Source organism: Epinephelus fuscoguttatus, linkage group LG16 (genome assembly GCF_011397635.1).
Source record: "Epinephelus fuscoguttatus linkage group LG16, E.fuscoguttatus.final_Chr_v1".
NCBI lineage: Eukaryota > Metazoa > Chordata > Actinopteri > Perciformes > Serranidae > Epinephelus > Epinephelus fuscoguttatus.
Window position 1 is genome coordinate 9,846,877 of NC_064767.1, and position 13,699 is coordinate 9,860,575.

At 39.5% G+C, this 13,699-nt stretch overlaps 1 protein-coding gene across 7 annotated transcripts in view; it reads left to right on the forward strand.

The window, feature by feature from the left end:
• LOC125903824 (mitogen-activated protein kinase kinase kinase kinase 3-like) overlaps positions 1–9,223 on the forward strand; it is a 60,896-nt gene extending 51,673 nt beyond the window's left edge. For 4 of the 7 annotated variants that reach the window (XM_049600981.1, XM_049600986.1, XM_049600984.1 and 1 more), the window contains 3 exons: positions 1,414–1,469; positions 1,566–1,613; positions 3,160–9,223. In XM_049600981.1, the coding sequence (XP_049456938.1) occupies positions 1,414–1,469; positions 1,566–1,613; positions 3,160–3,247 (192 nt within the window). In that variant the 3' untranslated portion in view covers positions 3,248–9,223. The remainder of the gene's footprint in view (positions 1–1,413; positions 1,470–1,565; positions 1,614–3,159) is intronic. The other 3 variants (XM_049600982.1, XM_049600987.1, XM_049600988.1) reach the window with 1 other exon arrangement.
• The last annotated feature ends 4,476 nt before the right edge of the window (positions 9,224–13,699 follow it).

Sequence of the window (13,699 nt, forward strand, 5' to 3'; positions counted from 1 at the left end):
TCATTTTTGTTTAACCAGAAACAGCCCCAAAATCACAATTGACAAACTCACCAGACTCTATTTGAATAAACAGTCATTTAAGAGTGTATAGAGCCAGCATGTTTTCTCGTCTCACTAGGGGAATTATGGGTTTATTTTAATCAAACCAGAGTTGGTTCATGTTGGAACAATGAAAAGACAAACCAACAGTGTTTGTGAGTTTTATGTTGTAGTTTTTTTTTTACTTTGATTGAAGTGTGTTTTATGATGATAAAATTACTGTTTGTTTTAGAGGAGTCTGGTGGGTGTAGCGATGGTGATTTCGGGGCTGTTTCTGGTTAAACAAAAAGGATCTTACTCTTTAACAAAAAGGTCAATTTCTGTAGGAATCCTTTCCATAATGTTGTTAGACACTTAAGCAGAAAACACACTGATGCTGGCAAGGCGCGTCATGTGACACGCATTAAGTGCTGCCCCTAGCACACACAGGACGCGTCGTACTGCAGCTCATTAACATATGACCATACAAAGTTATGACTACTTTTACTAGAGCTGTACTTCCTTCATATTTGCATTATCTTAAAATCTCGTTAGGACAGCCCCTAATTACAACTTGATTCCTCACCTGAAGAGCCAGTGTCCAGAGCTATGACTCTCCAGGCAATATCTTTTTGGCCATTGCCTTTATATTGACGGGATTTGGGGTCATTTAGCTTGTGATGTTCCTCAACCTCTCTTCATCTATCTTCATCACACACAAGACAGCAACAGCTACAGAGTTCTCTTTGTGCATCAGTGGTGAGGAGAGGAGTTGAGCTGACACAAGAGCAGAAAAAAATAGATGTTGGGGGAGCTGGTGTGTACAAGCAGAAAGCAAGTGGGAGAAGTGCGATTAATGCAGGGGCGATGAGGCTGGAAATAAGACAGTGGCGTGAAGTGTCGTGGTGCAGTGCATCCAGGTGTGCCAACACGTATAGCCACCGCCGATGTGGGGTTGTACATCGACATAAATAGGGGCGTATTCGACACACAGCATTCGCCACCAGTGTTTTTGACCTCTATAATGACAAGCTGAGCCTGTCAGGGGCAAAAACAAGCAATTTTTAGTGGATATAAATTGACACTGCGCTATTGCCCCGAAAGGTTACATTGCAAACTGTTTGGTTGCTGCCATCTGCAATGCTCTCACTCAATACTGGACCAGTTGTTCCCATTACTCACTTAGAAACAAAAACATGGGAAAATAGGGTCCAGGTTGAAAAATACTGAAGTTACCCTTTAAGCCTATATTAGCTATTTTTTTATCATGACTTATATAATGTCCCTATTTAATTTGAAAGATACTTAAAATGTGGTCAGCATCCTACATTTAAACTGGTGTCTCCCGTCAAGCTCTGACCTCTGTCTGTTTTTCTCTCTTTATACACTCATCAGATCACCCAGGAGATCTCTGACAGCACACGCATCTTCAGACTACTGGGATCAGACAGGTGAGAACACACACACACCTTCTCACTTATATACATCACACACACACACAGGTTTAGGTCTCTGTTAACACCCTCTCTGATGTCTCATCACTGAAGACGTTCTGACCGAAGAGATCCAGAGGAAAGAGGTCGCACTCGGCCCAGGTACACCCACTGCTCGCTGGCCACTGCCAGCTCAAATCACTGTCTCTTTCTGTTGGGACTCTAGAGGTCTGCTTGTTGACAGATGTCACTGATCAGGAGCATTAACACCGTGTGAGAGGAGGAGAGAGTGTGTCTGAGGAAATTCACTTTAATGGGGATATAACCTGTGGAGTCACAACAGCATAGACACCAAAATCATCCTTGTCTGGGCTGATGCTGCACGCTAACACTGGTTTTAACTGACAGGAGGAAAGAAGCAATATCACAAAATTAAAACAAAGCAGTTGCAGCAGCTCGTAAAGGAATTTGTATATTAATTACTCACCCTGTGTCACGTTGAACTCGAGAAGAAAATGTGTCTTTCATGCCTCCGAGATGAACAGAGAATCTGAAAGAAAGAACTGAGAGCATTCTAGAGGGGGGCGCATTTACCAACTCCTGCAGTGTAATGCAAGTCTCATCTAGCGCCCTTTTTTTTTACACCACATGTCACATTCACCCATTCACACACTGGTGGCCAAGGCAACAATTCAAGGTGGCACCTGCTTCTCGGTAACCATTTGCTCGCACTCACACACCGATGGAACAGCCATCGGGAGCAATTTGGGGTTCAGTATCTTGCCCAAGGATACATCAACACTTGGACTGGAGGAGCTGCGGATGTAACTGCAGAGCCACAGCCACCTGTGTGTGTGCTCAGTACTTCCCAAACACACGCATTTTTGCCAGAACCTTACATTTAAAACACTTCTGTATAAACAAATTTTGAGGTTATTGTGGAAATGCATGTGTTTGGGAAGTACTGAGCATATGACTGGATAAATGAGACTTTGATTATATTGCAGAAGTTGTGTGAGAGTTTGTAAAAGGATCTTTTAATAGTTTTGTTGTCAAACATGGTTACCGATGACTCGGTTTTTGGATTCTTGGTTCACCATTGAGGCATGCGCTCACAAATTCACCATAACACATGGTGAGTAATTGATATACATTGATATATTTTTTGGGTGAAGTACACCTTTAAGTGTGTCATGGACTGATAAAGCCTGCACGAATATAATAGTTTTGACCTACAGAGAATGATTCTTGGATGGTTTTGGTGTTTATTGTGTTGTTACCGAGCAGCTGAGTCCCTCTGAGTTATGATGTGTGAATGTGTGAGCCTTTGGGTCCCTTTAAAACAGTATTAACAGCTTTCTCTCAGTTTTCCTCAGGGTAAACAGTGTACTGTGTGAAGGGTTTACTGTTGGAGCAAGTCATCTCCCTCTGCTGCCTTTTTCCAAATAACAGGGCTTTTACAGGCTTGGACCATATCCTGTGTGGGCTGCTGGCTGGCTCTAACATATTGCTACAATAAATCCTGGGCCTTTACTATGTCGTCATACTTTATTTTACTCAGCGTTGTGTTTATTTGTGCCAGAAGCAGGCTGGCTCTGGGATTTAACAGTGACATAAAGACTGATTCATGTTTTGTTACCTGCTTGAATCTAAACTGGGCCTTCTGTGTGTGTGTGTGCTTGTGTTTTTGGCTCTGTTTGTCTTGCAGGGTGGTGGTGCTGGAGAGCAGGCCTACAGACAACCCCACAGCCCACAGCAACCTCTACATCCTGGCAGGCCACGAAAACAGCTACTGAGACACACACAGACACACACATGCACATAAACACACTCTCTAAACAGCCTACCACTAATGCAAACAAGGGAGTGAGCGACCGGGAGACACACTCAGCCCCAACCTTACCGCTAACCCACCCACCAGACCTCCTATGTAACTGGGAGACGAGCCGTTCATGGGTGCAGATGTGGATTCCCAGTTGTTTATAAATGCATCGCAGTGTTATATGTGTATTAGTTAAGCGTGTTGTAGTAGGGCGGCAGGTTGTGGAGCCGTTCCCGCTGTTAAAACCACTGGTCCCAGGCCAGTTTGGGTTGAGATAGCTGCGGGAATCTGCACCTTAGTCGAGCGACTTCAACCCAGAATCCTTCCTGACACCATCCCACCTTTCCCTGCATACTGCACACTGGGAAAACCGCATCCAGCACAGAAGTCTGACGCCAACACTACTTCTACTACTAGTTCTACACATACTACTACTACTGCTACTCACGCTAAAGCTTCACAGAAGAGCCATCTTGCACAGAAAACCTTTCATCGTCCTTCCCTCTGTCTCCCTTTTTTTTAAACTACACCTTTATTTATTGTGGCATGATGTAACTTTAACAACCAGGATGGCTTTCCTGTTTTATTTGTTTTTTAAAAAAGAAAAGAAAAAAAAAAAAGAAAACCGACTAAAAAGCTTCGCCACCTCTGCTAGCATCGAACTCCAGTACCCGTCACCACACCACACAAGTGCTTAATTGACCTCTATTTAATTGTTGTAAATATAAATGTAGTATTTTTTTGACAGAGACGAACACTAAAAAGACTGGTCATGTAGATAGGCGTGTGTATAGTTGCTCTGAGACAAACAGAGAGAGACAGGCACGGAGGAGTGACGGGGCGGTTAATTCACTTCCTGGTTCCCTGATCACGTGACGAGGGCAAGGAAGCAGAGAGCCCTGCGGTCTCCTCAGGTGGACAGCTTTAGCAATCCGATATTACTCGAATAATCCAGAGCTCAGGATCGAACCGAGCGAAACACAGGAAGCAGCACCGATTGGTCATTTTAATTTTGCATGCGCCACCATCAAAACTTCCTGCTCGTTCGCACCATAGCAACAGTCGTCAGGGCAACAGAGGTTACAAATTCTGCTCATTTTAAGTTTTTCCAGCCGTCATTTTAACGCTGTTTTAATCAGAAAGCTTTTTTTACTTTGCTATTTTTTTTATTTTTATGGAACCACTGGTGTTAAAAATTTGCACAGAGACAAAGGTATTTGATAAACAAATGTGATGTCATTATAATATATGACCTTGTGTGTATGCACAGTGTGTGTGCGCGTGTGTATGTGTGTGTGCGTAGGCATAGAATATGCACATACAAGTGCGTCATGTACAGATCTTGGCTTTAACAAGTGACAGTGGTGTTTATCAAGAGAAGGCCACCTGACAAGAGCAACAACAGATATTAAAAAACAATTTTAAAAAAGCTGGATTTACACAGAAGGAAAAAATATTTATATTTATTCAGTCGAGCTGGTTTGTATTAAATGTTAGCATTAAAATTAGCTTCTGTGGAATGTGGTTTGACATATTTCACCATGAATAACCAGGAACTATCTAAATAATTAGTGTCCGGAAACCCCTCCTTGTGGTACTCCGAAGAGGACAAAACAAACACTACAACTTGTTTTAAAATACTGCTTGAAGAATATCTATCAAGAGAAGACAGAATCACATTTGGGCCAAATTGAATGCAAATACAGAGCCAATGCTTCCCGTTCTTAGCTGGCTTCTGTTCTGCTAGTCACTATAACAAAATGGCTTCTCTCACTGAAAGCTTCTGTGTACATCCAATCATTTAATCCTTTTAGTCATATTCGGAGAAGTGTTTTAACTTCGGCCTTCATCGCTGTGACTTCTTTAAAGGCCGACATCTGTATAAGAGATCACTACATGCATGTAGATGTGCACCGTGTGGTGTATAGGAGCGTCTACATGCGGCAGTACACTACCAGTCTTTACAAGCTGTGACACTAGAGGTTGCTTCAGAGGACATGAACACTAGTTTAGCTGGATTTAACCGAGGCACCATCACTGAACCTGAGATCTTACAGAGCTGAAACGTTTCGGTTCATGTGTCAGGTTTTCCATTCAGTTCTTCATTCTCTCTCTCTAAAGAGTACAGCTGATACCTAAACCAGCCACAAAATTAACAAGTTGGAAAGGTTAAAAGCTGCTCCTCACACGCAGCATTAAGTGATGTCATCACATCAATGAAAAATTAAATACCATTAATATGATGATAAAGAATTTATTACCACTATAGCCACATACCTCTGAATTTAATGGGCAGTGTGGTCGGGGTGTAAATTACCAGTGTCATCATGATGCAGTATTATATCGATTCTTTGGACAACGATACGATAATTGCCGATATTACAAAGTCTGTCACGATACGATTTCGATTCGTGATTGATATGAGACTATATTAAATACCCATCTAACACAATCAGTCACAAAGGAAGCTGCCATCCATTCTCTTTTGCTTTTGGCCATAAAAGATAAAAACAACGCATATATAAATAACTGTAGCCGCTTAAGTGCAGTGACGCTAACGTTAAACTGACTGAAGTTAACCTTCAGGGCTTTCAATCGTTTTCCGAAAACTTCTCAGACTTCTCCCAGCAGCTATAAAACATGGATTGACGACAACAGTGTTTAACATAAGTATCTCAGCTCAGTAATAACTGTCAAGGTTCATGGACAAAACAATTGTTTTTGCTGATCACCCATTATTAGCTTTAGCATGTTAACATTGCATAAGTTAGCCTAGTGGCTAGCGGACTTTTTCCTCTACTTATAGCCATGCAGATTACATGTAACGTTATTTTTCTCAATCACCACTGGTTTAAGTCACCGGGAAGTTAGTGAAGTGAGATGGCCGTCCAGGCAGGTATCGTTATGTCGTGTTTTATCTCGTAACACCATTGTTTACGTACGGCATGTGCTTTGTCTGTTGACACTGCTGATGTATTCCCGAGTAAATCTCTTTTCTCTTGGCTGCTCGCCATCTGCCTGCCGCTGTTTAACAGTGACACAGACTTTCAGAATAAAAGCGCACCCTAAAGATGACGATATAGATCGGTGTTTTCACTTTGTATCGATGATACAGGACCGTTGATCATCGAATTGATATATCGATCCAAATCGATGGATTGTTACACCCCTAAAATGTGGTATGTTATAAAACATGACTAAAGATTTAACATGTCATCAGTCACTACAAACATAACTGAAACCCAACAATGCCAATCTTTTAAGAATTAAGGCTGGCTGTGGAGTAAATGGAAGATTTACTAATGGATGAGAACATTTCAGCTCTGTATGGATGTGTCACTGAATGTTACTAAGGTGGTTTTAAAGGGACGTGTAACCATGTTGAAGGACTGACAGTTTAAGAAAATGATGTGTCAAAAAGTGGAAATCTCAACCTTTTTTGGTCACTTATCCAACATGGCAGCATGTCCGTCAGTGACAGGAATCACACCAACATCCCTCCGCACACTTCACTATGTTTTCATGGGGTTTTAAACTGATCCACTCACTGGATTCCAGCTCCTGATGCTGTATTGCTCTGTTGTGGTGAAGTAGCTGAAACACGCATATTCTAGTTCAGTGCAGAGAGCTTGAATCCACTGTGAGGATTTAAATTATTTGTGTGCTTTTTTAAAACACTTCAGCTCAATTTTCTTCTATAAAATGCCCACGGAGTGTTGCGCTGGAAAACACGTTAGAAATATGAATCATGCGAGACATGAAGACAACACATTTAATTGTCAGTTTGGAGTGGAAAATGCCATAGAAGCCATAGAAGAGAGGGGGTTAACTCATTTCTAGGGCAGGACATTTGCTTAAACCAGGATTTAAACTGTTATTCAGAGCGTAGTACAGTTAGTTCGGAGTTTTGCTTTGAAATACCGTCAAAGTGAACAACATCCCCAAGTTAGCAATTGAGCCCAAATCATGCTAATACATATGTGTCGAGCCAAAACTAGGGCTGCCTCCAAATAAGAATTTTCCCTGTCGACCAGTAGTTGTCATTTAGGGCCATTAGTCGACTAGTCGCCCACATGTTTTTGATATTAATTAAATCATTAAATTATATATTTTGCTGTCAGTAAAGCAATAATGATTGTGCTAAGTGGCTAATGGGCATGTAGCTACTTCCATGTTTCAGATGATACGTCATGTTTGTAGTCGACCAATGAAGATGAGTTTACATATCACCTTGGGTTCGTCCTTCACCTTCTCAAAATGATCCCACACTTTGGATTTCCTGCCCGACATGTTATTAACTAGCCTGTGGAATAACCGCAGGTACCAGCCCTGGAAATTAACCTGACTCCTGTCTGACTGCTGAGCGTGGACACTTCCTGTGTCTGTCCTTTCAAATGAATTCCCACATGGTCCAGTTATATAGGTTTTGAGTGACTGTGACAAGGTGCAGCTCCTAATAGAGTTTTTTTCTTTCTGCGACTAAGCAACCAATGAAATCTTGCCGACTAAAGACCTTTCTGGTCGACTAACGTTTGGTCGACTGTCAGGGGGCAGCCCTAGCCAACACCCATTAATACACAAGTGTCGTAGTTTCATTGCTGCAGCCAAGTTTTATTCACACAATCAGGTTATTTAACAAAAATGTTTTTGTGTCAGTTGTTCATTTAGTGTCAAAGATCTATCAGCTCTGCCAAGTATACTTAATAGCCTCACATTGACGTTGTCAGCCATCAATCCTAATAATAACTTTTCATATTTAGGCGCAATTCCTCTGATTTAATTGACTCCTTTCTTCTTCATTGTTGATGTCAAAGAACGTATATTTTACATTTTTAAATTGAATGCCAAAATAGATTGTTAAACATTTTCATGGCCAAGTTTAGATAGTCTACCTCGTGGGATGTCCTAAGTGGAAAAAAAAAAAAAAGTCTGATTTGAAAGACAGCCATCAACAGCATATGAGGTTAGTGTTCAACACGACATCTCTGAGCGTCTTCTTAAATCCACTTCGTCCTCTCAGCTGACGTATATAAATGATCAGAAGTTGTTTGACTGTTTCTAAAACACATGAAAACAAAGTGAATGAGAGATTCCACTCAAAGCAACCTAAGGTTTTGCTTTTGTTTTATTTTTAAGTATTCTTCATTTTCTGAAATATCCAGTTGCTTTGATTTTAATTTTATTTTATCTCAAGCTTAAGAAAACTTAAACCGTGAAGCTGCACGTCTAAAATCGTGAACAGTCTACATAGATACAAGCAATTCTTAAAATCTCATACCTTTTTTTTTTGATGTGGGGCTCATGACTTTTAATTTTGGGGAAACTGTCTTGTTCACAGAATAACCAAGTTTCTGTAGGTTTGAATGATGCTTCCAAGACTCATGTTTCTGCTGTCATAGACACAATTTAATCTGCAGTATAATCCGTTAAAGCAGGTGCCAACTCGGCCTCCATTGTGCTGAAATGTTACAAGTCCATTTATGTTTTTATGACCTCAGTTTCTCCTGGGTCAAATCATATGTGAGAATAACTCATGGGGGTTGTTTTAAGATGATGTGGACACCAGATGTGTGGATTATTCTGAATGAGACAGCCACAGACTAGAGAAGTAAATTGGCGTTAGGATTGCCTGTTCTGTCTGGCTCTCATCTGCAGTATCTGGTGCTCTGAGCAGATTAAACGAAACACCGATGGGTTATTTGCTGAAGCAGTTTGATCCCCAGGTCTCCTCCAAATATAAAGCGAAACTCAATAGGTCTCCTCTGTTCTGTCGCTATTGCATCACCTTTGTCTTTTGTTTTCATAATGCAATGCACACGTTATGAACTGTATATAGTGTAAAATAAAAATGGGTTTGTTTTACATACTGTATAATTGCCTATATTTTGTTTCAGAAGTGTAACAGATTTATGAGATGACAGGTTAACACATTAAAAAGAAGGAACTCAAACATTCAGTGTCTTATGGTGGTTATTTCTGACGGGGAGCAGAGACATTTTGGCGTCACGGTGGAAAAGGTACAAGTGTTAATGAATGTAAAGATGGCTGAATTATGTCCTGCTATTGTACATTGTGGCTCACTGCTATACTCACTGTCATGGTTTACAGGGACACTAGAATAGAACGGCTCTTACCGTAATATTATTAGTAACATTTTTGTTTTCTAAAGAGCGTCTTGTTTTTCTATGATGTCACTGATCCACCTGCTGAAAAACGGTCCAGTCAGTCCAGAGCTTCATTATTATAACATGTTAGATATCCGGAGGGTCGCCATTTCAAGTACCTGTCCAGACTAAGTATGGAGTATGGGCTAGTAGCTGGAGAGGTGCCAGTTCGCCTCCTAGGCACTGCCGAGGTGCCCTTGAGCAAGGCAACGAACCCCGCAGTTGCTCAGGGCATCTGTCCAAGACGGCTCCCTCGCTCTGACGTGTGTATTTAATGCATGTATAGGTCCTGTTTGTGCAGGTGTGTGTATTTCAGGCCTGTGTGTACATAACAACAGAGTGACAAAATCTAATTTTGCCCTCAGGGATTAATAAAGTATTTCTTCTTCTTCTACTACTCTAATTTATTTTAATCCCACTGTGTTGTTGTTGTTGTTGTTGTTGTTGTTGTTGATGAGGGGAAATGTGGTTGTTTTTGTCTTTTATGAGCGGCTGGACAGCTGAATTTCTATTTCTTTTTCTATTTTATTTTCATTGATCATTCATCTCCATCTTGTCCTTTTTTCTTTTAATTTTAATCTATATCCTCTACTACTACTTCTACTTATTCTTCATTATCTTCTTCTACTACTACGCTCTACTACTTGTTCTTAATCTACTAATTTTTCTTTGCTATTTTTTCTTCTACTTTCTCTACTTCCTCTACTACTTATTCTTCATCTTCTCCTATCACTACTTCTTCATCTACTACTTCTACCACTTATTCTTCTACTACCACTACTTCTTCCTCTTCTACCACTTCTTCTTCTACTTATTCTTCATTATCTTCTTTTTCTACCACTACTACTACTTCTACGCTCTACTACTTGTTCTTAATCTTCTACTAATTTTTCTTTGCTATTTTTTCTTCTACTTTCTCTACTTCCTCTACTACTTATTCTTCTTCATCTTCTCCTACCACTACTTCTTCTTCTACTACTTCATCTTTTTCTACTACCACTACTTCTTCTACTACCACTTCTTCCTCTTCTACCACTTCTTCTTCTACTTATTCTTCATTATCTTCTTTTTCTACCACTACTACTACTTCTACTTCTACGCTCTACTACTTGTTCTTAATCTACTAATTTTTCTTTGCTATTTTTTCTTCTACTTTCTCTACTTCCTCTACTACTTATTCTTCTTCATCTTCTCCTACCACTACTTCTTCATCTACTACTTCATCTTTTTCTACTACCACTACTTCTTCTTCTGCTACTTCTTCTTCTTCTACCACTTCTTCTTCTGCTACTACCACCATTAGGCTACTTATTCTTCTACTACTACTTCTTCGTCTTCTTCTACTACTTCTATTCATTCTTCTTCTTCTATTACTACTTCTACTACTTCTTCTTCTACTTTTTCTTATACAACTTATTCTTCTACCCATAGACATATATACATAGACGCCGCATTGACTGCCGCTGCCAATCAGAGCCGACGTCCTCGCCGGCCGCCATCTTGGATGGGTCTCGCTTCGCCTCCACAGTGCATTCACTTCTATTGAGGAAGGAGCTGTATGCACAAGTAAAATAGAATAACTCGCTGAATTTTCAACTGATTTTCACGCGGTTTGGTTTGTTACAAACGGCACACATGTAGTTATGATACAGGATGCTTTCGTACATTAAAAATGTGGGATTTCATGCTTTAATACTTTCTGCAGACAGCAACATGTATCTATCTATCTATCTATCTATGTAGCATATTATGTATAGCATAATATGTAGATCTGAGGTTTGCTCAAACTGTCAGCTCCTTTAAATCAGGGTTAAAAACACTATTGTTTACTGAAGCGTACTCTTAGATTAAATACTTACCTGCTGTATTCTACTGCCCGTACTTTTTAACTACACACTGCTGATTTATGCCTTTTATTATTCTACTTCTTTTCTTATCCTGACGGTTCAATGTATTGAGCCTGTTTTTATTTTATGTTACTGTATTTTATTATTATCACTATCATTCTTAATTTCTATTTCCCTTTTCAATCGACTGTTTTTATTGTTTTAAATAGTGTCTTGTTGCTTTTAATCTCTGTAAAGCACTTTGAACTACCTTGTGTTGAATTGTGCTATACAAATAAACTTGCCTTGCCTTGCCTTGCCTAACACACCTTTGTGCACATATTCACTTTTCCACCAGCTGTGCTACAAATATCCCCTGCTGCTCATCCTTCTGTATCTTTTTTCAAATTATCTTGACCACAGTCCCATTTTCATAGTTATAATACCAATACCAAAATTAATTTCAGTGTTTATGTAAATACTGAAAATGTTTTTTACTACTTTTGAGGGATCACAGCAGTCAGTGTAATAAGAATAACTTTACTAATCCCCGAAAAGAAAATTTCAAAGAAGTCTGTAAGATCATCTATTTAACAAAGAATTATTAAGTCTGATGGCTGTGGGTATAAAAGAGAGTGGGTGTGTGTGAGAAATAAACTCAATCAACAATAGAGCTTTTTCTTTATTAAAATATATTAATAAATTTATTAATATGCTATACTGTTTTGTATTGTGTATATTGTGTTTATACGGTGTATATATATACGTGTGTGTGTATATCTATCTATCTCCCACTCTGGGGTTGAGGTGAATAAAATAACTGTGTTGTGATCTAAATAACATGCTGTTGCTATCTGCAGAAAGTATTAAAGCATGAAATCCCGCATTTTTAATGTACGAAAGCATCCTGTATCATAACTACATGTGTGCCGTTTGTAACAAACCAAACCGCGTGAAAATCAGTTGAAAATTCAGCAAGTTATTCTATTTTACTTGTGCATACAGCTATGTCTATGCTTCTACCTACTTCTATTCATTCTTCTTCTTCTATTACTACTTCTTCTACTACTACTTCTGCTTTTTCTTCTACAACTAATTATTCTTCCACTACTACTTCTTCTACTACTACTACTTCTTCTTCTTCTTCTAGTATTCTAATTGTTTGACCAGCACTGTAGCTCAAAACCTTCTCACATGTGACTCCTTAAAACTAAATTAAGCTGTCCATTGTGGCCTTAGTTGTTAGGGTTTTTGTTTCTTCTTTTTTTTTTTAAGATAGTTGTGTTGGTCAGGAGGTGAAACTCAACAGCCATACTGAGCTGTTTGTGTTTATACCATGTGTTAGCATGCTAACAGGAAATCTAAGATGGTGAATGTCAAGCCCGAGGTCTTGGTGTACTCATGGACTCAGACCTGGATTTTGATAGCCACAAAGTCAGCCTACTATCACCTTAATAACATATCAAGGATGAAAGGACTTATGTGTCAGCAGGATTTGTAAAAAGTTGTCCATGCACTTATCTCCAGCAGACTTCACTACTGTAACAATGTCTTTACAGGTGTCCCTAAAAAATCAATTGGATATCTGCAGCTGATTCAGAACGCTGCTGCTCGAGAAAGTGAATCACATCATTGCTCATGTTTTATACAGTTTACTTAATACACTGACCTGTGTTTTTCTTTTTACCGATGCATACTTCTATATTGCTTTGTGTTTTTTTCCTACTGATGCTTCCTGTTTGCACTCTGTCCTTCTGCTGCTGTAATGTTGCAAATGTCCCCGCTGTGGGAAGAATAAAGGATTGTCTTATCTCTTATCTTACATCTGGGACAAACTGGAAAACTGGACCCTCAGTTTGAGAACCAGTGCCCTGAAGAAGTGACTGTTTCTCTGAACAGACTGTAAGCTCCCTTGTCTGATGTTCAGTGAAAGAGCTTAATGTTGTGGCCACTTCATAGATGTTAAGAGAGGGGACTAGTTCAAAAGCTGTACAACAATAAGCTGAAGTGTTTTACTGTTTGTGTATTTAATATTCACTGAGGCATTGTGGGACACGATTATGTTTCTTTTCTTTGAGCTAACAGGTTCTGGCCTGCAGGAGGCAGACGTTCTAATAAGGACTGAGGAATCTGCAGCCTGTTAAATGTGAGTAACAATATATTGTGAAAGAATATGTAAATGTTTTGTGAGTGAAGGTTTCAATAAAATTGTCAAATGAATCACAATTAGTGTTGCTGATAAAAGACTTGAACTTTAAAACAATCTATCTGTTGATAGCTAGAATGATAACCTATTTATAACAACTCAAGTCCATTTTAAATCTCTAGTTGTATCGCCAGTGATTCTCAGAGGGGCTCCAGCATAGGAAAAGAGACGTCATGTCATGTTTTAATAACCCAGTGATCCAAAGAAAAACAACCAGCTGAGCAACATAA